General features: G+C 47.3%; 1 protein-coding gene across 5 annotated transcripts in view; it reads right to left on the bottom strand.

The window, feature by feature from the left end:
* PDZD2 (PDZ domain containing 2) overlaps positions 1-27,895 on the bottom strand; it is a 360,029-nt gene that overhangs the window by 11,883 nt on the left and 320,251 nt on the right. For all 5 annotated transcript variants that reach the window (XM_041749706.1, XM_041749707.1, XM_041749705.1 and 2 more), the window contains 11 exons: positions 25,525-25,598; positions 25,150-25,375; positions 23,430-23,547; positions 21,493-21,625; positions 16,289-16,370; positions 14,667-14,701; positions 13,771-13,927; positions 11,691-12,487; positions 8,003-8,147; positions 1,604-5,396; positions 210-327 (listed from right to left, as the gene is read on the bottom strand). In XM_041749706.1, coding sequence (XP_041605640.1) covers positions 210-327; positions 1,604-5,396; positions 8,003-8,147; positions 11,691-12,487; positions 13,771-13,927; positions 14,667-14,701; positions 16,289-16,370; positions 21,493-21,625; positions 23,430-23,547; positions 25,150-25,375; positions 25,525-25,598 — 5,678 coding nt within the window. The remainder of the gene's footprint in view (positions 1-209; positions 328-1,603; positions 5,397-8,002; positions 8,148-11,690; positions 12,488-13,770; positions 13,928-14,666; positions 14,702-16,288; positions 16,371-21,492; positions 21,626-23,429; positions 23,548-25,149; positions 25,376-25,524; positions 25,599-27,895) is intronic.

The following is a 27,895-nucleotide window of genomic DNA, read 5'->3' as shown; positions in this document are numbered from 1 at the left end:
CTGAACTTCAGGACGAGGTGTAGCCTGAGGAGCAAGCTGCAAGTGAGCGGGAAGTCAGACCCTGCGGCAGACCCGCCTGTGCGGACGGACAGGGCAGAGCAATCCTGGGCTCTTGGGGGCGCCGGGGGGGGGGGGGGGGGGGGGGGGGGGGGGCACCTGGCCACACGCCCCCGCCGCTGCCTGGCCCTGGCTTGTCCCAGTTCACTCACCTCTGATTGTGCTCTCGCTTCCTGAATGAGAGTTAGGACGGTGGACTTTGACCCCACCGATGATAAAACAGACTGCAGTCTTTGCTGGTCCCCCGCGGAGACGAGAAGTTGATCCAGACTAAAGACAGAAATATGGTTGAAGAACATTAAAGAAAAAGGCCATTTTTCCATTTCATAAGGACGTGTTTAAAATGATCTCTCCTTTCCATCAAACTGCAGGCATTTTCTGATTGTCAGGCTGTATTTTGGTCAGCGTAACTCTCCATTCAAACTAGGGGAAGAGGCCAGCCCCGGTGGCCCAGCGGTTTGGCGCCACCTTTGGCCCAGGCCTCAATCCTGGAGACCGGGATGGAGTCCCACATCGGGCTCCCTGCATGGAGCCTGCTTCTCCCTCTGCCTGTGTCTCTGCCCCCCGCCCCCTCTCTCTGCCTGTCATGAATAAATAAATAAATCTTAAAAAAAAAAAAGAACAAAAAACCAAACAAACAATAAACTACGGGAAGAATCCTGAGTGCTGAACAGGAACTTCATTCACCACCAGCAGCACTGGGAGTGACTGGCTTCTGGGATCCCTTGGATGTGAAGGAACCAATCCTGGAGCTCAACAGAAAATTTATTTTCTTAAATTATTTTAATTTTTTAATTTTTAAAAGATTTTATTTATTCATGACAGACACACAGAGAGAGGCAGAGACACAGGCAGAGGGAGAAGCAGGCTCCATGCAGGGAGCCTGACATGGGACTCGATCCCCCGTCTCCAGGACCACACCCTGGGCTGAAGGCGGCCCTAAACCGCTGAGCCACCCGGGCTGCCCTCAACAGAAAATGTGACATGAAAAAATACCCTTTAAGATACATTAGAAATTTTCTGCTTAACTCTGGTCACCTTCGAAGGCCCCGACTGTCCCAAGCTGAGGCGGGGCCTGCCCTGTCCGCTCTCATGTCTGATGGTGGCTGCTCTTAAGCGCCCGTCCCATCAAGGCTTCTCTGCAGAGCAACATTCTGGCAGAAACACCCTCCTGCAGACCCTACTATTTTTTAGTACTGATATTAAAAACCAAGGGGGCTCAATGTCATGCGCGATCCTGGAAGAGGAAAGGGACGGTAGTGAAGTTTGGTCGGTGAAATCTGATGAAGCCTGCAGCTTAGCTCTCTGGGTTCTTCCTGCGTTAGTTTCTTTTGCCAGGATTGGATTTTTGGCAATCCAGGATTGCCAGGAGTCTTTTGACCCAGGATTAGGGAAGGTGTCAGCATCGGGAGGGGCTGGGCGAGGGGTACAGGGTTGCTCTCCGCACTCTCTCTGCAACTTTTCTAGAAACCTAAAGCCGGTTTGTAATTCTTAAAAAAAAAAAAAAAAAGTTTGTTCCAATAAAAGGGGACAGGCAGATACTTACTTAACTGACCAGCCTTTTCCAGAAGGCAGATCCCGGGCGGCTTCACCCGCGAGGTGGGCTGAGCTGGGGGCCCCGGGCTCCATGGCCTTAGGGCCGCTCCCCGCGGGACAGGCCCCGGCTGCTGGCCGCACGGGGCATGAGAGGGCAGTGGGCCCGTTGAGGCCTCCGGTGGCAGAGGCCGGCGGCCTCCTGGGGACGATCTCCAGCTCGGTCCTGAAGAGCACGGCGGCGGGCCCTGCGCGGAAGTCCTCGCTGCGCAGCTTGTCCAGGTCGGGCATGCTCAGGGCTCTCAGCTCCTGCAGCTTGGAGCGGGACAGGGGCGAGGGCTGCGCGCGGCGGCCCGCCGACTTGCCCCTCTTGGCGGGTGAGGCTGCGGGGGCAGCCGGGCCGGGGGGGCCGGGGGGGCCGGGGGGCCCGAGCCATCCCTTCGGGTCCGGGTCGGGGCCCTGGTCCCCGGCGGCCGCTGCGTGCGGCCGGGGCACCGTGAGCGCCGTGCTGGACGGGGACTTGGTCAGCTGCGGCCCCAGGGCGCCCGCCTCGCTGGGGCTTTCGCTGCAGGAGCTCAGGCTGCGTCGCAGCGACCTCGCCGTCGGGTCGCCAGGGTGGCCGAGGCTCCCCGAAGCGCTGCTGCCCGACGACCGCCTCCCGACGGGGGGCTTGCCGCCTGCCGACAGAAACGGGGCCGCGCCGGACTTGGCCACCAGCCGGTCGGAGTTGGCCAGGTTCTCGAAAGACTTGATCCTCTGCTTCACAGAGAAAAATGAGGTAGATTCGTAGTTCTGCTCCGAGTGGTAATGTCTCCTGGTGACTTTGATTTTGTCCGTGACCTGGCAGCTGCTTTCCTGCACCGAGAGGGCGGCCGCGCTGTCCGTGGCCGGGACGGTCCTCGAGGTCTCCAGAAGGGGCTTCACGCTGTAGATGCCCTGCCCGTCGGCCAGGCCGAGCACCCCGCCTCGGGACGCCCGGGCCTCCGGGGGGCCCCCGCTGCTGGCCTGCGCCTCCCGTCCGAAGTGGCTGGCAAACTGGGCTGGCATGGAGTAGGTCCTGGTGGCCGGCCTGGCGGGGCCCGCGGCTGCGCCCCCCCTGGGCGGCCCCGGGGAGCCGGGCGCCTGGCCCCACCTGGCCCGGGGGGAGTCGCAGGGCTTCGGGGCGCTGCAGGACCGTGGGGTGTCCTGCTCCAGCTGGGAGGCGCGGGGCGGGAGTGACGAGGGACGCCTGGGCGCCTGCTCCCCCGACGGCTGACAGGGTCTGGCTTCGCCCTGGGCCAAGAGCCCTCCCAGCCGGTCCCTCCCCGCGGCCTTGTCGCCACAGGCCGCCTTGGGCATCCTTTCAGAGGAAATGTCAACTATTTTCAGCTGGTTGGTTCTTTCGAGGGGCTCGCGGGGACCGGCGGCGAGGACTCTGCTGCCTTTGTCGCTCGGCGGCCCGGGCTGGGCCGCGGCTGGCGCTGGATCCATCGGGCCGCAGGCCACGCGGCCCCCCGGGGCTGCAGGGGGCGGCCTGCTCTCGGGGCCGCAGGCGGGGCACGCTGGGTCGGGCTCCGGGCGGGCGGCCGCATGCCATCTGCCGCACGCGCCTTGCTCAGGGAGGGCCTTGGCGGCGGCGTGGGGGGCCACGAAGGCCCAGGTGCCCGTTTCGGCCGTGGGGGCCTTGGGCGAGCCCGGGGCGGCGGGCGGCCCGCTCTCCAGCCCGCTCGGAGGAGGCCGCGGGGAGGCCGGGCCGTCCTGGTCGGGCTCCTGGTGCTCAGGCGCGTGGACCCGGTGGGCCACTGCCTTAGAGAGCATTCTGTGGGAGGCCTGGGGTGAAATGAGGGGTTTCCTGGGGTCCGCCCCCCCAGCCTTGGTCATATTGGCCACAGGGGCCTCCGTACTGGCTTTGCTTTTGCTTTTGATGCTCAGTCTCTTCAGCTTAGGACCGGATTTGGGTTTCTGGCCGTTACTGACAAGTGTTTCCACTGCACCTTTTTTAGGTGGGTCTTTATTTTCCAGGCTCACTTTCGGCTGAAGAGGGCTCTGAGGCCCAGCAACCCCCTTTCTGTGGCTGGAGCCCGACACCTGACCTTTGGAGTCAGGGCTTCTGGCGGGCACCACGGGTTGCTCCTTTTCAGTTTTGCCCTGGGAATGCGTACCATGGTTATTTTTATTTATTTCTTTAAACCAGGCCATGATGGGCCTCCTGGAGGTCATTTTTGGTTTCTGTAACAAATCATCCAGGTCTTCACTTTCGGAGATGTGCAGATTGGCCAAAAGAGACTCCCCGTTCTTGGGGACATCCCCTCTGAAGGGGGACCGGTTTTCAGTTGCACTGACAGTTGTCTCTTGTTTCTTATGCGGGATTTCGTTACCCAGCAATTCGTGTTCTAGACCATTTACCAAGTTCAGATTGCTGAGAGTGACGGTGAGGTTGTGAACATGCCTGGCGGTGTTAGGAGGCTGGCGGCTTTCCACAGCTGAGCTCGCGCCGGTGGCTTCCACGATTTCTTCACGTGAGGGCCCGGGGTTCTGGGCCATCCCTCTGTCTGCATGACGCTCATGCTCCTGAGAGCTCACATCCAAGAGAGAAAATGGCTGGGAAGCGTTTGGAATTGAAAGGCGTGAGGTTCCCGGCACAAAGGACGCCCTCTCACATGGATTTCCTACCACTTGGCTCAGAGCACTGTGCTTTAACGGCAGAACTTTGGCCAGCACAGGGCAGGGTGCAGCCTGGGCAGGGGCATGGGCAGTAGCTGAGGGTGGATTGGGGGAACCATTTGTAGAGCAAATCTCAATTGGCTCCTCCTCAGACTCCGTAGTATCTTCCTTGTGAGAAGCCCTGCGAGAACGAGGAGGTGACCAGTTGTCCCTGGTGGCAGCTCGTGGGGCTTCAGTGAGGGATTCGGGGTCAGAGGATGAGTCCTCCGCGTCGCCATACATGGATGAGAGAGACGGCTCTGTGCTGTCACCCAGGCCCGACAGGGACAGGCTGTCTTCGTGAAAACTGCTGAAGTTTCTAGAGTAGTTGCTCAAAAAGCTTTTGTTCACAGTAAAATGTTTGTCAGGATTAATGGAATCTAAAACTGAAGGCTGGGAGGCCCACGGTGGGTGAGGGGGCTGGCCCGCGGCCGCCCGGGCCCTCCTCGGGGTGGGCGTCTGGTCGCCCATGACTGGCTCCGCGTGGCGGGAACTTCCGCTTCCAGCGCCGGCTGGAGGTTGGCCCTGAGAACGTCCCTCTTGACTCACCCGGTCCCCTTTCTGAGGAGACTGAAGTCTCGGTTCTGAAGCGCCCCCCAGCTCCTTGAGGAGTTTGTCGATGTCCGTCACGGGGCTGCCCCCCCGCTCCCCGGGGCAGCAGTGCCCCGCGACGCCGCCACACGCCCCTTCGGCCTTGTCAGCAGGTGACGGCGGAGCGGGGCGGGCCTGCGGCGCCCTCTGGGAGCCCCGGGGGGCTTCAGGGACGAGGACTCCCGTCGCTTGCGGAGCCTTGCTGTGGTCCCCGGGGACCCGCTGTGTGTCCTCCTGGGACACGAGGAGGCCTCGAGCCAGGACGGTGCTGGCTGGAGACGCTCCGTCTGCCTCGCGTCCTCCCCTGTGGGCAGCAGCTCTCCGGGGCGAGCTGGCTTCTGGGGCTGCCGTCTTCCCGGGGGACGAGCCGCGCTCCTGGGCGAGTCTGACTTGACCTCTGTCCTCGGACTCAGAACCCCCCGGGGACACTGGCTTTCCGGGGTCCTCAGGCCGCCTGGCGTGCCCTGTGTCCGCCGAGGGCTCGCCGGGGTCAGGGTGAGCTGCCCCCTTCTGCCCCGGGGGGCCGTCCAGTCCTGGGGTGAGAATGTAAATGAAAGGTGGGGTGACAGGGGAGAGGGAGGGGGAAAGGTGGGGTGACAGAGGAGGGGGGAAACGTGAGAAAACAGAGAAACTCCCAATTAGAAAAGAAAAAAAAAAGGAAAACTAAACAATATCAAATTTTTGTTTTTTCAGAAAGAGCTTCCACAGCCTAATGTGGCCTCCCTGTTGTTCTGTTTTTGGCTCTGCAGTTACAGAGCACCCCCCTCTAACAAATGCCACCCCTCTGGGTGCTCTGAGAGAGGCTGGCGGGCAGGGTAAAGCTTGGTTTCTGCCCTTCTCTCTCTCTCTCTCTCTCTCTCTCTCTCGGTTATTTTTAAGGATGGGGACACCAGAAATCCTTCAGCCTGGGCTCTTTACACCATCTGCCCTGATGGCAAAAGCCTCAGGAGTCGCGCTGTTGTCCTCTGTGGTCCCCGAGCTCTTGCGTTCATTCTGCAGAGGGCTCGGGTGCCTGGTTTAGTCTCATCGTAGGTTTGGCCTCAGGTGCGGGTTGTGAGCCGTACAGTGAAGCACAAAGCCATCGGGTGCTGACCTCTGGGGACTCAGGACTCAGAGCAGGAGAGGAGAGACGAGGCTAACTTGGGAAGACACATGGGAGGTGCAGAAGGATGCAAGTCCGCACTGTGCCTTAGCTGTGTCTCCAGTGTGTTCAGAGGACTGGGAGGACTGGGAGGACTGGGAGGAATGGAAGGCCCCATTATCTGGGGAGCTTGGACAGAGGGGTGGGGACCGGAGGGGACTGCTGGCAGGGGAGGTGACCACACAGTGATGATGAAGAAGAAAATGGAATGAAAGCAGGGAGGAAGGAGCAGGTGGCCTGAGGGGTGCAGGGAAAGGTGTCGGTGCAGGGACGGCAGGGAATGATGTCATGTATGAGGTGGGTTCTGGAGACCCACTGTCCTGGAGGTGCCTCCTTACAGGGCCCTGCACAACTCTTGGGCTAATCTGTCCGCCTGTGGCACGTGGCATCTTATAATCAAGGGAAACTGGCATAAAAAAGAACATTAGATTTGCTATTTTCTTAGGATTCTGAGTTATAGTGACACAGTTACAATGGAAGCACCTGCTTTGAGGAGACTGTCTCCCCGAGTGTTATATGCCCTCCACATCTCCCACACAAATCCTCTTAACTGCATATGCCTTTCCTCTCCTGAAGTTCCTATGTCGACAAAGACTGTTAGGACGTAGCACTGTGCTAAGAGTTTCTCATGCACTTAATTTGCCTCCCAACACTGTGAGGTAGGTCCTGTCACCATCTGCTCTGGAACAGTGGAGAACTGAGGCACAGAGTGGGTTAGCAACAGATCCAGGGGCACAGAGTTGATAGCCAGGGGTCACCTGGGAAGTCGGCCCCACAGCCCAGCCCATTATCTAGACCCTGATTGCATGACCTCTGTGTAGAGAGCACCTGGCAGCAACAACGTTGGCCCATCGGGACACCTGTGGAGAGTGTACGTAACCCCGGGTCCCCGTGGGAGGCAAGGGACATGCCAAGATGTGAATCCACGGGCTCCTGTCCTCCTCTGCTCAACCTTCTGAGCTCCCTTCAGAATGACCTTCCTGCTTCTGCTGGTGCCAACCACGGGGAAAAGTCGCAGTGAGACTTAAAAGGAGGGGACTTCAAAGGTTGCTCTTCAGCTTCAGAGTCACTCGCTGAACAAATAACATTTTGTTAGCAATTTGACTTCATTGAAAAGTGTGTAACTTAAAAGCAGTTTTTGAGGGGGATTAAATGACATAGAGGCACTCCCTGATGTCACCTTTCAAAATGATCCTTCAGGAAGGAATTTAGTGGCATTTGATGCTGTAATTCACTGAGATGGACAAGTAGCATGTCTGCCTCTATATAATGTTAATTGAGAGTGTTTTTGTACAAGAACAATTGTTTCCTTTACTTTTAAAACACCACAAAATCATTCTTAAGACCCCCCCCAAAAAAAGATCCTTCACTTGTAAACCCTGTCCCCTGCCAAATGTCCCAGAATGGAAAGGATGTTGACTCAATTATAGCCCATGAGGGGGAGGAGGGCCCAGCAGCCCTGCAAATGATGTGGCAGGTGCAGAAGGACACAGGGGACATCAGTGCAGTTTCCTAGCTAGACGGGGGTCACAGAGGTGCTGAGACAGACGCACTAGTGCTCAGGACGGCCTGCCAGGGCCAGCGCCAGCCATGCAGGCCAGGAGCATCTCGTTGACCTCAGCACGCTGCTCAAACATATTCTGCGGATGCAGGAGGTAAAAAATATTTCTCGGCGCATTTGATTTCACGCGAGCCAAGAGGTGAAATTCTGAAGGGCAGGACCTCCTCTGTGTCATCTCATGTCTCATTCATTCAAGTACCCATCACGAAGTAGGTAAAGGGCATCGGCCGGCTGAAATGGGCACAGCCTGATGTGGAATGAAAACTCTGAGCTTAGGCACCATGATCTAGTCAAGTTGTGAAATGCAGGCAGCTTGTAAAAATCATTCATCTGTGTAAGGTTTCTCCCCCCTCAAAGTTCTCCACATGTAACATTTTTATTAGGGTAAACTTCGGCCCTCCCATCTTGAAGCTTAACAAGCAATAAAATCATCTTACCTGTCCCAGGTTGTTGCCCTGGCTCTGGTGTAGCTCCGAGCAGGTTCTCTGTGCAGTGGCCGGCATCTGGGTGCGGCGGGGCACTGGCTGGCCCCCAGGTGGCAGGGACATGCCCCTCCTGGACGGTCAGCTTCCCCAGGGATTCCTGGCACAATGACAAGCACAAGTGACTGTCGGCAGCTTTCAGGTTTTCTGTCCTCTAAGACAGCACACACGCGGAAGAGCTGCTTTGGGAACTTCAGGGAAGCCCTCGACTAGGAGCCACAAGATCTGGACTCTGGGTGTCAGATCCCCTAGAAATTGCACAGTCTTGTCACTCTTCCTAAGCTTCAGTTTTCTCAACTTTGAAATGAGGGTGATCGGGGAAATGCGAATCAGAATCACACGGGGACGTCCCGTCACCCCCACAAGGGTGGCTATGATCCAAAACAGAAATAACAGGTGTTGGCGAAGATATAGAGAAACTGGAAACTTGCGTGTTGCTGGCGGGAATGGGAAATGGTACAGCCACTCTGGAAAACACTATAGAGTTTCCTCAAAAAAATAAAAATAGAAATAGCATATGATCCAGATATCACACTTCTGGGTATATACCCAGAGGAAGTGAAAGCAGGTTCTCTAAGAGATATGCGTACTCCCACGTTTATAGCAGCGCTATTCGCAATAGCTAAAATATGGAAGCAGTTCAAGTCACCATTGATACATGAATGGCTAAGCAAAATACGCAACCGACACACCGTGGAATATTACTCAGCCTTAAAAAGGAAGGAAATTCTGACACATGCTACGGTAGGGATGAACCTTGAGGACATTATGTGAAGTGAAATAAGCCAGGCACGAGAAGACAAATCCTATCTGATTTCATTTATATGAGGTACTGAGAGTCGTCACCAGAGATATGACAGTAGAGGGGTGGCTTCTAGGGGCTGGTGGGAGGGGAACAGGGGGTTATTGTATAAGGGGTACGGAGTTTCCATTTCACAACATGAAGAGTTCTGGCGATGGTGGTGATGGTTGCACATTACGAGCATATACCACTGAACTGTATACTTTCGTTATGAGCATTTTACCATTGTAGAAAAATGGGGACAAAATGGGGATAAGACTTACCCTAACTCGTAGAGTTTCATTTTTTTAAAGATTTTATTTATTTATTCATGAGAGACACAGAGAGAGACAGAGGCAGAGACATAGTCAGAGGGAGAAGCAGGATCCCTGTAAGGAGCCCGATGTGGGACTCAATCCTGGGACTCCAGGATCACGCCCTGAGCCAAAGGCAGAGGCTCAACTGCTGAGCCATCCAGGGGTCCCAACTTTTCTTTTTTTAATTTAAAGATTTTATTTATTTGAGAGTGTGTGTGTGTGAGAGAGAGAGAGAGAGAGAGTGAGAGCACGAGCAGGGGGAGGGGTAGAGGGAGAGGCAGACTCCCCGCTGAGCAGGGAGCCCAATGCGGGCTCCATCCCAGGACTCCGGGATCCTGACCTGAGCCAAAAATCAAGAGTCAGACACTTAACTGGCTGAGCCACCCAGGTGCCCCTCATAGTTTTCAATAAAAGATGATTACATGAGCCATTCTAAAAACCACATGCAGCCCACGAAAGGTTGTATAGATGTAAGATATTATTATCTTTACACTGCATGGTGATACCCAAGACCGTAGGATCAGCTCCTCGGTTTGGTACTTAGGGCTACGACTCCTCTGGATAAATGAAATTGACATTTAATATTTCAAAATTTCACTTCAGCCAAGTGTACTTTATCCTCCCTTCTTCTAAAACCTACTGTAAAAAAACAAAACAAAAAAACATCTCACTAAGAAGTTAAATCAGATTGATTTGAAATTCACCCTCTGAGTTACAGAGTCATAAAATGGCCCAAAGATGGCAGCAGAGAAGAGAGCTGAACTGAATTTTAAAATGTTGAATTTAAAAAATAAAATAAAATAAAATAAAATGTTGAATTTTATGTTATATGATGTTCATCTCAATTTAAAAAGTATTAAATAAAAACTGTAGAAGACAACTTACTTACCAAACATTTTTTCAAGATTCCAATATTTGAAGGTAAATACTTAATGGCAATGCAGTCTATTTTCTTTCTCATGAATAAATGAAATATTTTTCAGCTAAATTTTTTATGAGAAGAGTTAAAACTTTTCTGCAAAAGTTTTAAGTGCTTCTCAAAATTCTTCTTGAAAAAAAATTCTTCTTGGAAATACTCATTCACAATGATAAAAGCTCTCTATATGTTATTATGAATCGAACCCCTGTTAAAAAGTTTTCTATAGTTATCCAAAACTGGCTGAGGATACTTTTTCAAAGAGGGGGTTAACCTCCTAACTAAATGTTGTGTTTTAAAGCACATATGCAAAAAAAAAAAAATTAGAATTAAAAAAATAAAAAAATAAAAATAAATAAAGCACATATACTAGGGGCACCTGGCTAGCTCAGTTGGTTAACCTCTGCCTTTGGCTCAGGTCATGATCCCGGGGTCCTGGGATGGGAAGCCAAGTCAGGCTCCCTGCTCAGGGGGGAGTCAGCTTCTCTCTCTTTCTCTCTCTGCCCCTCCCCCCACCCATGCTCGCTCTCTTTCTCTCTCAAATAAATAAAATCTTAAAAAAAAAAATAAAACACACGCTAGTTGTAAGTGATAACACTTTTTAGGAGGATGAAGAAAGGTGTGTTTCTCCTTTTTCTATACAGTTAACAAAAATCCCTTCTGCCTAATATAGTTTTTATGACTTCATATTTTCTACGTCTGTTTACACGTATGTTTGCATAAACCACTTGAACAAGCATCTTTACAAATGTGGACTTACAACCGCCTCAGAGAGAAACTACTTACGTTGAGACTGTAAACAACGTTAGTTTCTCTTACTCTCTCCTTGCCTAAGTGGAGGTATATATAGTGATTAAAAAAGAGCAATTTGACAATTCTGGGTCATTCTAGTGTATGCGTAACCAAGTCGGAACATAAATAATATTGACTTGTATCTAAAGTGGTGCATTCTAAGTTTCTTTCTTTTTTTTTTTTTTAAGATTCTATTTTTAAGTAATCTCTACACCCACTATGGGGCTCGAACTTACAACCCTGAGATGGAGAGGCACATGCTCCGCCGACTGAGCCAGCCAGGTGCCCCAGTGCGTGATCAGTTTCTAATAATGCACACCCATTATTTCATGTGATTCTCACAACAAGGGTATGAGTAGCTTTGATCACACATAATCATCGTAGAAAGTCTGAAAAAATAAGGATCGCTCAGAACCTCATGAGCTGCAGAGAATCACGGTTAGCCTGTGTTTGATGGTCGCCTCAGCTCTGGGGAGAGAGCACTCCGTCCTCAATGCTCCAGACAACTGCAGCTCATGAGGACTCCGTAACTTGCCCCAGTGGTCACCCAACTCGTCAGGGGAGCCGACCCAGTGTTCTTCACCAGCCTCCCGCTGCCCTTCCCTCATCCACCATGGCCCCGTGTCCAGGTAAGAGTGACTTCATCTTCTGACAGGATGATCCATGACTTGATCCCTGGGTCCCCCACCAGCCTGCTGATACACAGGCTCCGAGCCATCGGAGAATGGAAATGAATGACTGCTGAAAGACGAGCCCCCCACCCTCCCCCCTCCAGGCAGGTTGCCCTCTGTTTTCTCATACACCCCAGGCCCAAATTCCGAAGAGGAAGGCAATTACCTTCTCCGCAGTTCCGCCTGGCTGAAAACCAGTCCTGATCTCTTTGACGGGAGCGGCCTGGACACATGGGTCATCGGCTCCATCAGTCAGGTCCGCTGTCTCTGGGTTGCTGGGCCTGGTGTCAGCCTCGGGCCTCTTGTGGTGTGGGCTGACCCTGGCCACTGGTTTGTGCCTGGACCCCAGGTTGTCATTCTTCTGCTGGGGGAGCCTGGGGGTATCTGTGTTCACCAGACACTGGGGGCTGGTATCGGCTTTGTATTCCAATTTGGGTGAACTCCTCGATCCTGATAATTCCTTCCTCCTTGGGCACCCAGAGCCACCCTTGGTGGCTTCTGCAGAGGCCAGCAGGTGGGCTGCATGGGAAGGAGTGTCCCCCACGCCCTCTGGGACCCTCTCCTCTAAGCTCAGGGAGCTGCCAAAGAGAGGCACCGAGGAGGCCTTGCTGACCATTGTTTTCTGGGGATGTTCACCCTGGTTGTTGAGACCCGTGGCCTTGGAAGAGGTCACCAGGACGTGCCTAGAGCTGTCCTCCATCAGAGGCCTGCTGGGACCAGAGAGGGTCCCTGGGAGGGAAATGCAGTCCCCTTCACCGTCAAACTCTTCCTCATCACTGGCGTCGTCGGTGTCATAGCAGCCCACCCTCCTCTGGCGGAGGAGAGGGTTTCGGAGGGCCTGGGGGCTCCCAGGGAGACTGGTTTGTCTGGCAACCGTCACCTGCTTGTGGAAGAGCCCAGAGGACCGCTGGCTTCCTAGCGACACGAGGCTGTTGGCCCTGGGTTTTCCTGGTTCCCTGGGAGCTGGTGGGATGGGGAAAGAAATAGCCAAATGAAATAGGGTTTCCCGTCTGGCCTGGTTTTATCATTTAACCCCCCTCTTACACAGGAGCATTCCCATGTTCGCCGCTGCCGGCTATTCATCCTCTGGCCACTGAACACCAGGCTTAAATGATCCGGCTTCTTGGGATTTGCCCAGAGTGGATGACTGGCTTCCCTTTTTGTTTGCTTGCATTCATTCATTCATTCATTCATTCATTCATTTTTTACTCAAACTCTGGATTGTTTAGCTTAAACATGTATGCTTTCTAGAGACAGAAATGTTTAATTCAGCCCCCTGATGTCTAATACACTGCTGGGGTTCAAACTAGATGCTGCTGCTGGGAAGTCCTCTCTAGGAGGATGCTGGGAGGCCAAGCCTCCCACGCCTGGACCTTCTTATCACACGAGGCCCTTCCTTCATTTGCAAAGATGGGGCGGGGGGCTTGGTACAGGCGGCTCCTAGAGTGTGGTACAGGGAAGATTATGATCTTCTGAGATTCTAATCTACGTAAATTCCAAGCTGGGAGGAGGGAAAGCTTGTGCTGCTCAGCAAACTCTTCATATTTTGCACATGAGCTTGCACCTTGAAATGCCTCTGGCCGAGAGAAGGGTAAGCTTGTCGGCTGTTCCAAATGACAGACAGAGTGGCCAAGTCTGCACAGGGATGTTCTTGTGCGGACATCAGAAGTTAAAAAAAAAAAAAAAGAGAGAAAGCCAACCACACGAGCAGAAGCCCGAGGAATCAGTGTGGTGCACATCAGATCGTTCTCTCATACTCTAGTGGGAGCACCGTCCAGAAGATTCAAAACCAACTGTTTGAGAGTATTTGTCTCCTAGGGGTGCCGAATCTTCCACTCACTGGTTCCACTCACTCACTTCTAAAAAAGAATGAAGGTAGCGCCTGGTGAGGGGCGGGACCTGCAATTTGGCCAGGGTTCCCCTGAACCAGAAGGCCGCAGGTTGCCAACCTGTCTTCACGCCATAAACTTCATGACGATGCTACCTACGTGAGTCGCATCTACAGGCTGCCCAGCTTGGCCACCTCCAACCATCAGGCCACAGGACGGGCGCTCCCTCCCTCCACCCCGGGACCGGGGCCAGTCACCAGTGGTGGGCTGCGCTTTCCGAAGGTAGATTGGGAATTTCGGCCACGCAGACAGGGGGCTTGTCCTCAACCCAAGGCCTGGTTCCCAGTTCCCCGTTCACGTGAGACCACCTGCTACAGAATGCGACGCGGCCCGGGGTGGGACACAGCCACTGCTTACTAGGGGTGCTGGGCGGCAGGCCACTGTCCTCGGAGGCGCCGCAGCCACCGCCTGGCGGATCCTCGTCCTCAGAGCCGGCCACCACGAAGTCTGACAGGGAGCCGGGGACACCGTGGGCGAAGTAGTGGGAGGCTTCAGCTTCAGTAATCAGGGCGTCCTGTTGGGGGAGAAGGTGCTGGATGATGAGGAAGGCCTGCCAGGGGCTCATGGTCTGAAACAGGAATTCCTAGCTTTCCGAGAACACTTGGCTCTAATCCCTGGTCATCTGCAACAGTGGCCGTAGTAGACACCCACTTCCATTTACTTCAGGATGGCTAAATTAAACAACTAATGAAAAAGGCAACGGTTGCTGCCAGACAATGTTAAGAGATTTTTTTTTTTTTGGCCAACTGTTTAGCGATGGTCAGAAATGCCACAGCAGCAACATATCAGCCATCCCAGGAAAAACACTGGGGGAAGAGACAGGAAGATAGAATGACATTCCAAGCCACTGGTTCAGGCTAGCGATGGAACGGAGAAGAGGGGGGTCTGAATCCTGTGCTCTGATCTGCTGGGATTGAGGAATCGCCAGCTGGGAAATACTTCGGGCTCCGTAAAGTCACAGGTCCTCCCTGAAAGCCAATTGGGGAGCCCTTGAGTATGGAACAGTTTGAAAATTGTTTTTTGAACTGCAGCTCAGTTCTTTTGTTGCTCTGTTCTTTTCTTAGATGAGTATTTAAGAAAAGAAACACATTTTTGTATTTGTTCTCAAATTAGCATCATTGCCATCATTTGTGTAGAGTGGATAAAATGACTCATGGACAAAACCATGGGCTGGGCCCTCAGGCTGCACTTGTGGGGCCCCAGGGACTGATTCATGGGCCAGCTGAGTGAGGCAGCTGTGTGCCTTGACTCACCTTTTTTGCCAGAGAGGGACTCTTCAGGGGGGTACCTGTTGGAGAGAAAATTCACCATAATGTCAAAATGGCAAAACTCACCTCCTAACTAACAGGCACACATTTTTCACTACGAAAGATGGAGCCAAACATTTTAGCCCCTCTTTGCTTGGCTGACACCGATGGGCTATGTGCACAGGTGCAGACATGCATGCACTCAACCTGGGCACGGGAGCCCCCCTCCAGCCCACCTCCCACGGTTCTGCTCATGCTTCAGGCCCTCACTTGGAGCTACTGCCTCCGTGATGATCCTGGTTGGGGTAACTTCCTTGGAACCTTAAAAGTATTTTATACAACCCATACACCAGTCTCCATACACACAGTTTAATTATGAGTGGATGCCCCTCATCTCCCTTCCTCAACTATTTATCTGTAAGGCTGAGACCTTCACTGATCTGACCCCACAACGCTCAGCACGGCACCTGGATCTCGGAAGTACTCAGTGGTAGCCACTGAATGGACTGAAGGATCAATGAACAAAGAAACATCACGCAAGGAACTCATGAAGGAACGGGGGGGGGGGAGGGCTGAATGCCTATTTTGGTTTTTAGTAGAAGGATGAAAAGATTCAGCATTGAAACTTTCAATTATACGCCATGAGCAAAAAGATCTTACACATGAAGTTGGTAGCTTAAGAAAATCCTTCCTAGATGATCGAGTGGGTATGTGGGGATTATGAGGGGACGGCTTGTAGGCAGGTCAGGAGAAGGCGCTGGGTGAATAAGGAGCCCATTATGGCTGTGTCCACTTGAAATGTATTAATTATGGATGCAAATAATCGGGGTATTACATGGTTGCCAAAAAATCCTATGCCTTCCTTTTCCTCTGACAACCAGTAACTTATGTCTCAGTTCCTTTTTCTCCCCCAGCATCAGTGTTGACATCAGTAATGTCTTGAGTTGAGACATGTTTGCAGAGTCTCTGGATTTCCATTCAACCGGAAACATTACTTTTAAAACTCAACTCAATGTTTCACACATAAGACTTATCAGAAATTCCTACTATCTCAATCCTTCTCTGCTCGAACTTTCCCCTTAAGAAGGGGGAAATCACTTCTCATGAATAAATAAATAAAATCTTTAAAAACAAAAAAAGAAGGGGGAAATCATGATTTGGGGAGCTTCTGCTACCCTTCTTCAGTTGAAACTTCAAAAAATATCTACTAATCATTAAAGTAAGGCTGCCAAACTGGGTGGGAACTTTTAGTTCACGTAAAGAAACCCCAGGCTTTGGAACAGAGATCACTCCGTCTATCAAACAACTGATATTTTGGTGTTGCTTCATTTTTACCTAGAACATTTCAGATGAATTGCACATAAACACATGAAATGCTGTTAACTCATTTTTGCAAATTATCTCATAGTGTGAGGAGCATGCATAATTAGAACTGTACTATGAAGTGCAGTAAATACGGCAGCAATAAAAAGTAGCAGCTAGGAGAAAGCATGAGATCTCCCTGACAACAACTTCTGGCAAACCCGATAATGACAAAGAGCCCAACAGCACTGCACGGGGCAGGGCTCCTGGGGGAGCTTCCTGAGAAGCTCTTCTGAATGTGGAACGAAGATGTACAAATACGGTACCTGAGCCAGGAGAGGAGCTGGCCTCTTTGCTCTCCTGATAAGTGCTGCGTGCGATCACTAAATCCATTTCCTGCTCGGAAATCTGTTTTTCAGCAGAAAGCACAAATTAGATGGTTTTATTTATTTCTCCTTCCCCAATCAAAGTAGTTAGGACCCGAGTCGGAGGCTGAGTACAGATAAAGAGGGAAACCACAGCATCGAAGATTATGACCATCCTCAGAAGCAATAACCCAGGGCACGTAAGGAGAGCTGGGTTAGCCGGTCACTTCCAACAAATGCATTCGAAGCAAGACCTTCAGCTGGTCCCCAAATTCACTAAGGCACTCAGGTGCTACAGGTACCAACCACATGGCTGGTACTCACCTCTCTCTAAAACACTCACTTCTTTTGTTGCTTGATTTAAACAATTTCAAACCTACATAAAGCTTGTAAGAGTAGCACAAGAGGAGTATACTCTTCACTATTATTTTTTTAAACACTGCCACATTTACACTCATGCTCTTTTTTTTTTTAAAGAGATTTTGTTTATTTTGGGGGTGGGGGAGGAGAAAGAAAGCACATGAGCAGGAGGAGAAGGAGAGGGGGAGGGAGAGAGAATCTGAAGCAGACTCTATGCTGAGCGTGGAGCCCAGTGCGGCGGCTCAAATCCATGACCATGAGATCATGACCCGAGCTAAAACCAGGAGTTGGACGCTGAACTGACTGAGCCATCCAGGCATCCCACTCATGCTCTTTCTTAACACACACACACACACACACACAGTTTGTTTGTTTGTTTGTTTATTTATTTATTTAGATTTTATTTATTAATTCATGAGAGACAGAGAGAGAGAGAGAGAGAGAGGCAGAGAGAGGAGTGGGCTCCAAGCAGGGAGCCCAATGTGGGACTGGATCCCTGGACCCCGGGATCATGCCCTGGGCCAAAGGCAGACGCTCAACCACTGAGCCACTCAGGCATCCTTGTTTAATTTTTTACTAAACCTTTTGGGAGTTAGTTGCAGACATCATGAACCTTCACCCATAAATATTTTAGCATGTATCTCCTAAAAACAAGAACATTCTCTTCAATAACCCTGGTACTATTACCATTCCAGGAAATTTAACATTGACGCAAACGACTAATTTACATTTCATATTTCCATTTAGCCAACTGTCCTAATACCACCCTTCAGAAACGCTATTCAGCGTATGTCTGTAGATGGAAGTAGTTCATAGGAAGTTTGATGGCAGCTTGTGATGAGATAGGTTTTTCCTCCAGAATGCTTATTAACACTCAGTTTCTTTTTTCTTTTTTAACATTCAGTTTCTTTCGCCAACAATGTTTTGCTGGGGAAAAATGTCCACTAAACTGAGTACTATACATGATGATGTAACTGATTTGCATTCTGGTCCAAGCTCCTTATCTTGTGGATCTTTGTAGATTGTCACCAACCAACACCTTTGCATGGTAATGCTTTATAAAAGTTTTCAGGGTCTATTTGTCATGTCAAATAATACAAATTATTCAAATAATAATTCAAAACACTGCTGAGCCTAGCCTTTCTTTGTCACAATACTGATATTTTGGAAGAAACCCAGGACAATCAAACACTCAATTAGGATTTGTTTGATAGTTTCTTCATGTTGAGATTTAGATTATATATTTTTTTGGCAGAAAAACTACAAAAACTGTTTCCTTTTCAGTGCTTCTGTGAGGTACTCAGGGTCACTATTCCATGTTTCATAACTGGTGATAACTCTGGCCACTTGTTAGGATAGAGTTCCATCAGATTTCTTCACTGGATTTTTTTTTTTCTTATTCATCAGTGAGACATCTGTGAGGAGACAGCTTGAGACAACATCAATATCCTACTCCCCAGTATATTTTTACTTAATGGTTTTAGCATCATTGATGATTCTTATTTGGCAATTTTTACAATGAAATTTTAAAAATAGTCATTTTATAACTCTTTTCTTTCTATATTTATTGTTATTATGGTAAAGTCATGGATTTTTCCCCCTTAATTATCCATAATTGTCATTATTCATGGAAGAAAAATTTGAAAGCCTGATAAATGCTTAATTATGAGATATTTTTATTTTTATTTTATTTTATTTTTTAAAGTGGTTGTTTTTTTTTTTTTTTAAGATTGTATTTATTTATTTATTCATGAGAGAGAGAGAGAGAGGCAGAGAGACAGACAGAGGGAGAAGCAGGTTCCATGCAGGGAGCCTGATGTGGGACTTGATCCCAGGACTCCAGGATCATGTCCTGGGCCAAAGGCAGGCACTAAACCGCTGAGCCACCCAGGGATCCCCATTATGAGATATTTTAAAAGACAATTACATAACTTTCACTGAGTTTCTTTTTTAAAGGTAAGAATACTATGAACTTAGAGTGGTAATTTTGTGTAGAGAAATAACATTTAGCATAAATAATATTTGGACAAGGCAGCAATTTGTCTTAATAAGCAAATAAAGCTATGCAGGATTCAGCATTACATTTTAACTTAACAGATAAATCATAATCACATCATGCTTATGTAATACTTTCTAGCAGGCCTCACAGGAAATAAAACACAGACACATACATGCTCACAGCCATATATACTTACACAAACACATACTTCATAAAGCAAAGAATAATTTTGTATAAATGAGTGAGAGAAAATATCAGCTTAGACAGTGGTTGCAAATTTTTCTTGACATTAGACTTTCAATATTTGCAACTGTTTGTCTGAGTGGGGGAAAAAATGGTTGGGATTTGAGACAAGTGAAAGATTTCCTGGATAATTCTATTCATGCTGAGAGCCCCAGTACCAGTTAAAAATGGACCCCTATGACCTTCCTCCAGCAAGTCCAAATCTTAGCTTGTCTAGACCTGGAGGCTTTGAATATCCCAGTTGGGCAGCCACTGCTCCAGTCATTATGAGAAACAGAAGAAAAGAAAATCCCTGTGGTATTTCTATTGGAACAACATGAAAACTAAGGAAGCACATACATTTGGTATCAAAACGTACTACTGGCATGAAATGTTGGGGTGAGTGGTATAAAAATACATTAAATATAAAGTGGAATCTTGACCAAAAGAAAAATATAGTATGATATTACAACTAAAAACACCATGTTTACCTAGGAAGAAATGTGAAATCTAGTCAAACAAATACTGAAATCTGGTTTTGCTGGATGTATCTCCAACACCATCACAACAACCGTATTACTGTGGCTGGAAACATGAATCAACCTGTATTCAACAGGATCACAGACCACCAGTCCATCAGGATTATTATGTTTTGCACTGAAATGCTATTTTGATGTTTGATTGTATTGGCAAATTAGGCAGATGCTTTTGGGCTGAGATGAAGCAGACCTCCAAACAAATCATAACCTGTGCTGTGCTGGAATGGATTTTGAAGTCAGACATGCCTTGAAGCCAATGACTGCAAACCACTGAGAGCTTAATTTTTTATAATGTTTCTGAGGGATGTGGTAGGTCAGCCCCAGCTTACTGGACTGCTTCTCAAGGGGGAAGCGGGGAGGAGGTATGGCCAAGCAGGTGATGGAATCCAAGAGAGGACCCTGGAGGAAGGAGCCAAGATGAGCCACTCTAGATGTGAGTATGAAGCAAAATACTGTTAAAAATGACCCCTAGAGAGCCATGGTGACAGCAGGGAGATAAAGCAGAATAGGTTGTAAGGGAAAGTATCAGGACTACAAAATAGAAAGGAGAAAAATAGGAAGTGACAAGTAGAAAAAATGGAAATAGGTAGAAGCAAGACTTGATGTTATATTAATGATATTCAAAAAGTTTTATTTAAGACATAGATGAGAATGCATATAGATAAGAAAAAACAATCCAGGAAAAAAATAGTAGCGGAGTTGACTTTGAATCAGTCTAATGGCAGCTGTTGTCCCAGCACTGTGGGGAACCAGTACAACAGAACCCCTGGGACACTAAAGATGATCCCATAAAATTAACACACTAAAGAAATCTCAGACATGGGAAGACCCACACGGTCTCTCTGCACAGACTTCTTAGTCTCAAAAATGGCATATGAGTCCATCAAGCACAGCAGCGTGGGCCCGTTTAGGATATAATAGTACAAAGGACACAGAAGAGGTGGTCCGATGACATACATAAAAAGAGTTAATTTTTTTTTTTTTTAAGATTTTACTTACTTATTTGACAGAGAGAGAAAAAGAGAGAGCAAAGCAGGGGGAGTGGCAGGCAGAGGGAGAGGGAGAAGCAGACTTCCTGCTGAGCAGGGAACCCGACTTGGGGCTCCATCCCAGGACCCTGGGATCATGACCTGAGCTGAAGGCAGACACCCAACTGACTGAGCCACCCAGATGTCCCAAAGAGCTAATGTTCTTAAGGAGCATTTTGAGTTGTTGAAAGGAAAAGGTTAAATTTGGAAAAAATACAATATGATTGCAATATTAGAGACAGGCTAATTTAAAAAGATTTTTACATTAAGTACTCAAAACAGCAAAAAATAGTACTGAATGCTGGTAGAGTCAAATTTGCTGAAGTGGCCTCTGATTAACCTAAAAAAATTAAAAGCAACTACTTATGTATAGAAAAGATACAACCAAATATCAGCCAAGGCCAAGGATACAGAGGCTATGATTATCTGTAAGTTCAACAATGTGGTACAGATGAAAAAAACAAATTAGTAGGCGCTTAACCCTTCATTACAGAAGTGTTCTGCTCAGGTCGAGGTTGGCCTGGGCAGATCATTTAGTCCAATGCTTTCAGATCTTCTTGATGCAGAAACCCAGAAAGGTTAAGTATCTTACCAGAGATGAAACAACCAGCTGGGACTTATTCAGAACCCAGTACTCTTACCTTCTACCACATTTTATATTCACAAATAACAATGCCAAAATTTTCTAATAAAATTTCTAAGAGTGTGAAGACGAAGAAGTCCAGATTAGTGATTTGTTTCCCATGTGTATCAGTTATTTGGCCATCGTGTGACCACAAGCTAATGGTTCCCATGCCCAGCCGACATGGGAATGAAAGTTATTCTTGTATAAACTGTCTCACCAAAGAGCGTGCATCGTCATAGGAATATGTGTGTCACCGCTACAGGACAAACAGCCACACCTACATCCACACCTGGATGATTTGCTAAAATTTTTTTTGGTCTGGAAATTCATTCTGATGATTAACTAAAAACATAATATACTAGCCATAGTCAGAACAATATGAAATACTTCACCTTTGGATTAGGGTGCCGGCCGATGACAAGGCGAACGGGTCCTGGAGGGCATTTGCTCAGGATGGTATGGACCTTGCTTAAAGCAGCATGGCGGACGTTGACTGAATTCACTTCCAGGATTTGATCTCCACGGCTAGGGAGGGCAACATGACCAACACTCTGTGGTAACAGCTAGCTTTTTACAAGATCTCCTTCTGGGAGAAGTTTATAATATGAAATCTTTCCTGAATGCCTTAAACAAGCATATGGCATCCTTTCATTTTGCATGTGGCTAAACAAGCAACACATTCATATAAACACATTAGACCTTAAATTGACAAAGCCAGCATGCATATCTAGCTGCATTTTCAGAAGCAATAAAGTTGATAATGGGACAATAGCAGGGATCATCATTTCTTGAGTATAAACCAGGCACCATACAAAGCAATTTACATAGCAATACTTTGAACAGGTATTATTATTCCTATTATTTAGATAAGGCCCCAGGCTCAGAGAGGTCACCCTGATGTCACACACTGTTGAACTCAGGTCTGTCTACCTTTTGATCACCACAAGATAGCCCCCTGGCCACCATCATTTTCTTTTTTCCTACCATCTTGAAATGATTATTGTAATATAATTTGAGGAGGAAATATCTGAAGCTCAAAGGTTACCCAAGAATTTGTAAAAACGTTTCAAATTTGAACAAATGAGAAATTGGGGACAAGATGCCCATTTTGACTTGAAATTATAGGCAGAGAACTCAGTTAGAGAGAACAAAGACTCTTTATGTGGGGTTTGAAGAATGTTCATTTGGCAGGCTCCAGACATATGGAACCATTCAAGGAAGAAACATCATCTTGGGATGTCATTAAAGGATTTTTTTTCCTGGGGTTCTAAAAGTATATTTTCTTTAATGTACTTTGGATGATTTGCTGAATTTTTTTTTGTATGGAAATTCATTCTGATGATTAACTAAAAACATAATATAATCTATTAACAGAGCCCCAAAATGGCAACCTTAAGGAATGTCATTTTGCCAATTTCTCAACTGCTCAAGGACTTAGAAGTTACGAGGGAGAAAGGTGATACTGTTTGCACAGGGTGTTTTATGCAATATGTGTACATTCCTGTGAAGTTTAGGTGGGCGCAGACCCATTGCAATTACTATATAACAGAATACCTAGCCATCTCTTGTATAAACAGAATGCTCGTGCTACAACTCAACTATCTGGATTGAGAAATCAGACATGCAGTGATTTCAGACAATAAGCATCTAGACAACATCACTCAAAAAGTGAATGAAACAACAGGAAAGGTTTAAGAGATTATACTTAATAATAAAGGCCTTCTGTTGAATGGCATGATTTGGGGACTCTTTCGTATCCAGTGATTCTGAACGGTTATGAGCGCTTCCCAGCGTCACATATGAATTTTACATAAATGAATATAAACATGAAAGAAAATACTTAGATGACCATAGATATCTATATAGAGTTGTATTTTGTCAAGTTTCTGAAACTGAGCTTCTGAGTCCAAATAGATCAAAACAGGGAAGCCAACATCCGGAGTTCAATCCGATTTTATTTAGATTAGCCTTTCACCTTCAGAAATACTTTTTAAAAAAGATTTTTATTTATTTATTTGAGAGAAAGAGAGAGAGAGAGCACAAGCAGAGGCAGATAGAGAAGCATACTCCCCGCTGAGCAGGGAGCCCAATGTGGTACTCGATCCCAGGACCCTGGGACCATGACCTGAGCCAAAGGTAGATGCTTAACAGACTGAGCCGCCCAGGTGCCCTGGAAATGCTATTAATTGTAATCTTGGCTATATTACTGCAAATAATACAAACGTTTAGAATCTCATAAAGGATGTAATAGGGCAGATACCTTACATGTACATTAATTCATAAATTCATGAGCACACCAGAAGCCCACACTATCAGGTTTACAACGAACCTCAGATTGCTCTCCATCTTGGCCACTGATCCCGGGGCCAGGCTGTGAATGTAGATACCGGGAGGGCTGTTCTCTAGAGCCAGGCAGCAGGCACCAATGCCTAATCCAACTCTCGGCTCTGTGACAGGCATCGGACAGAGAAAACAAAATTTTAAAAATGTATAAGTGATTTGAAGCTGCATTAATGTATATTCAGACCAATAACTCTTTATTTTTGACCAGACTCAGAATGTAAATCTTGCTTTTCTTTGTCAACATCGTCATATTCTTTTAAAAAAATATTATTTATTTACGTATTCATGAGACGCAGAGAGAGAGGAGAGGGGCAGAGACACAGGCAGAGGGAGAAGCAGGCTCCCTGCTGGGGAGCCTGGTGCAGGACTTGATTCTGGAACCCCAGGATCATGACCCGAGCCAGAGGCAGACACTCAACCACTGGGCCACCCAGGGGCCCCAACACCATCATACTCTGTAAGCGAAATGAGTCTGTAGCAGAACCAGGAGCTAACTACGGCCTATGAGTTATTCAGCAGTCCTCTCTCTGCTTAGTCTAAAGAGCCTCTTCAAATCTGTTTTTGGAAATAGGCAGAGTCAAAGTAATATATATATATATTATATGTATATGTATTTTTTTAAAGACTTTAAGTAATCTCTACACCCAATGTGGGGCTATATGTGACTTACAACCCCAAGATCAAGAGTCATGCACTCCATCCAGCCAGGGGCTCCAATTTTTTTATTCTAGATACACAATTTTAGGTTTTCTTCACTTGCCTTCTTTAAGCTACTAATCTCTTGGTTATTTAATTGCTCATCATATTTCTGTAGTTGGTATAGAGAAAAAGGAAAGAGAGATGAAAAGTAGCAGGAATTGAGGAAGACTTACAACTTTTAGTTGTTAACTATATTAACTATAATCTCTTGTTCTTTAAAATTTTTTAAATATTTTTTATTTATTTGAGAGGCAGAAAAAGTGAGTGCATGAATAAGGGGAGGGGAAGTGGAAGAGGGAGTGGGAAAGGCAGACTCCCCACAGAGCGGGGAGGAGTCGATGTCGATGTGGGGCTCAATCCCAGGACCCCAGGATAATGATCTGAGCCAAAGGCAGATGCTTGATTGAGCCACCCAGACGCCCTTGTTCCTTAAAATTTTACATTAGGGCAGCCCGGTGGCTCAGAGGTTTAGTGCCGCCTTCAGCCCAGGGCCTGATCCTGGAGACGCGGGATCAAATCCCACGTCGGGCTCCCTGCATGGAGCCTGCTTCTGCCTCTGCCTGTGTCTCTGCACCCCCTCCTCGTGTGTCTCTCATGAATAAATAAATAAAATCTTTAAAAATAAATAAATACATACATACATACATACATAAATAAATACATAAATAAATAAAATTTTATATTAGCCCTGGAATTAAGCTAGTCTGTGATTTTTTTGACTTTTGTTATTATTTTACAGGAGTTTCTGACACTCAGTGATTCATCCGGGATTCATCAGGGGAGAGCTTAAAAGGCTTTGTGCCAGTGGTAACTTCTTTTCACTTTATTAAAAGGACTAAAATCTCTACTTTTCATCCCACTGTCCATTTAGAGAATACCATACATTGTTGGCAGCAGATTGTTCCAAAGGAACAATTCCTAGGAAAAGTATAAAACGTTAACCTAAGAAGAGATTACACATTGTTACACGAGAGAATACGATGAAAGTGAGGAAGTGCTGGTATCACCTTTGTTGAGTGTTACTTCCATGACGATTCTGTCCTTGGGCCCAGGGGCCTTCCGCCCCAGGGACGAAGAACTGCCTTCGTCTGAGCCTGTTGCCGAGCTGCCCCCACTGGTGTTGAAGTTTGGGGAGCTGGATCTGCTCATGTGTGTGGGCGTTGAGCAGGGCGTGAGGCTTGGGCTCAGTAACTTTGTGCGTACCGTTAAGACAAATAATCCACTCCGGATTTGCTGAAAATACAAGAGAGGAGGGCTACAACATTCAGACTAGACTGTTCCTAGGTCGAAGGGTGGGGAAAAAAAAAAAAATCTCAAACCCAAACCAGAAGGAAATAAAGGAAGAAAAATAAAACAAAAGAGCTAAATAAGAATGTTGTTACCTTAAAGGTGTGAATGGCTTCCTGGAACGTCAAGCCCTTTATTGGTATTCCATTTACGTCCAGGATTTCATCCCCTAGTGACCAAACAGGAGAATTACATTAACATTTAGAAGAGGATAGCATATGGTACCTGATTTACAATTCTATAAAATGATTTTTATTGTTCCGAAGTGCTTTCATTAGTTTAGCTCCCAGGAATTTCACAAAATGGGACAACAAATAACAATGCTTATTCTTTCACAGTATTTCTGTACCTCCATCTCTAATGAAAACAACTAGGGGAAGTATCAAGACTATTCTTTAGCCATTGCCAAGTTTGATAATAGGTGTCCTAAGCTTTAACGAGCAATAACGAGTCCTAAGTCTTTCCTTATAGTGTTTGTTTAAAAACTTAAGCCCGTTGGCAATATACAGCTACATGTGAAGACAAAGCCACTTCTATATTCGCAAAAAGAAAGATTTTTGAGCTTGCGGAATCATCATGAGATGTGGAAAATGGTTTTACTAACAGAGGCAAAACAACACAACACAAAACAAAACACTTCTGAGATGTATTTAAGAATGGCAGCCCTGCCTCCAGAAATAGTCTAGATGCCTGGTCTTCTTGATGCTGTTCCAGGTTCTCAGGCATCAAGTTGGTCGATTACTACATGTTTCTATCTAGGAGACTATTGTGGGCTAATGCCAAGTTGCTCTTTTTTTCTCTCTCTCTCTCAAACTATCCTGGACTCATCCTCATCTTCAACCCCAGTACAGTCAGGTCATTTTTCCAGCTGTTGACAGTGTCTGCTGGGAATATAAAAGAACTAGGACATCCTGTTGACTTATCAGAGTTAGTTTTTGGTTTGTACTCTTGTAATATGGTCTATTTTTTGGAAAGACTGTTCGTCAAAAACACTATAAAGGGGCCTCTGAGAGAACAGATGAATTCCATACAGCAGTGCGGAACGAAAGAGTGACCTCCCTTACCTACAACAAAGTGCAAATAAGCATAACACACCTTTTCACCTCTCATGGGGAGCTAAAACCAGGAGCACACTGTGGATCCCATTAAAGGGATCCTGTAGAGGAGCTTGAAAATGTAGCCGTACCCCATGCATTTGTTATATGCTTTCTCTTTAACGCAATTACAGAAGTTATAAAATAAGTGAAATAATCCGTTTAAAAATAGTCACCTAACTACGTGAGGTTTTTGGTTTGCTTCCACACGGGAAAAGGATATGGTCATTAAAATGATTGCTCATGCTCTTAAAAATCCCTATACAAGATTTTAAAAAGATCATTCTACATGCTGAAAATCCATTCCAATGACTTATCTTTATTGTAAATGAACACGTATGAAAAAATAGTATTTAGGAGAATCAAGTGCCATTAATCTTTACCAACTACTGATTTTTCCTCCATTTTTCTCCATTCTACCAGTATTGCAGGATGAATTTCAATCAAATGAACACATGGCATGTCCATTATAAAAATGCTCTGTTAGAATTTTACATCGTTCTGAAACTAGACACAAATATCACCTGGGAGTTAATTCTTCCTCTAAGAGAGAGAGAAATAAATATTCTGTCCATCAAAATAAGCCTGGTCACGTCTTATCATTAGCATATGGGCTCCTAGGGTAGCTCTGCCTAGAAAAAGGAGACTCCAGTGGACTCTTACCAGCTAAAAAAAAAAAGTCAGCAGAACATAACAGTATCTATAATTTGGGTCAACTGGACCGATCAGTCACAGTATTTCTGAAGGTAACTACAAATAGTGTGATTTAATCATTTCAGGAAGGGAGTGTGTTAAGAAGGGAGGAAAAAAAATCAGGACTTGGATCCCTGGGTGGCGCAGTGGTTTGGCGCCTGCCTTTGGCCCAGGGCGCGATCCTGGAGACCCGGGATCGAATCCCACGTCGGGCTCCTGGTGCATGGAGCCTGCTTCTCCCTCTGCCTGTGTCTCTGCCTCTCTCTCTCTCTCTCTCTCTGTGACTATCATAAATTAAAAAAAAAAAAAAAAAGAAATGAACACAAAAATCAGGACTCAAGAATAGGTTCTGGGCATCTAATGTCCAGCATGGTGACCATAGTTAGCAGTAGTGTACTGTCCAGCTGAAAATTTCTAGGAGAGTAGATATTTTTTTTTTTTTAAGATTTTATCCATTAATTCATGAGAGACACAGAGGGAGACAGAGGCAGAGACACAGGCAGAGGGAGAAGCAGGCTCCATGCAGGGAGCCCGACGTGGGACTCGATCCCCGTTCCCCAGGATCAAGCCCTGGGCTGAAGGCGGCGCTGCACTGCTGAGCTACCCGGGCTGCCCCTAGGAGGGTAGATCTTAAATGTTTTTACCTCCCCCCACTGCACACAGTCATCATATGATGTGA

The sequence above is a fragment of the Vulpes lagopus genome, chromosome 3 (genome assembly GCF_018345385.1).
Source record: "Vulpes lagopus strain Blue_001 chromosome 3, ASM1834538v1, whole genome shotgun sequence".
Lineage (NCBI taxonomy): Eukaryota > Metazoa > Chordata > Mammalia > Carnivora > Canidae > Vulpes > Vulpes lagopus.
This window is presented reverse-complemented; position numbering and strand designations above follow the sequence as displayed.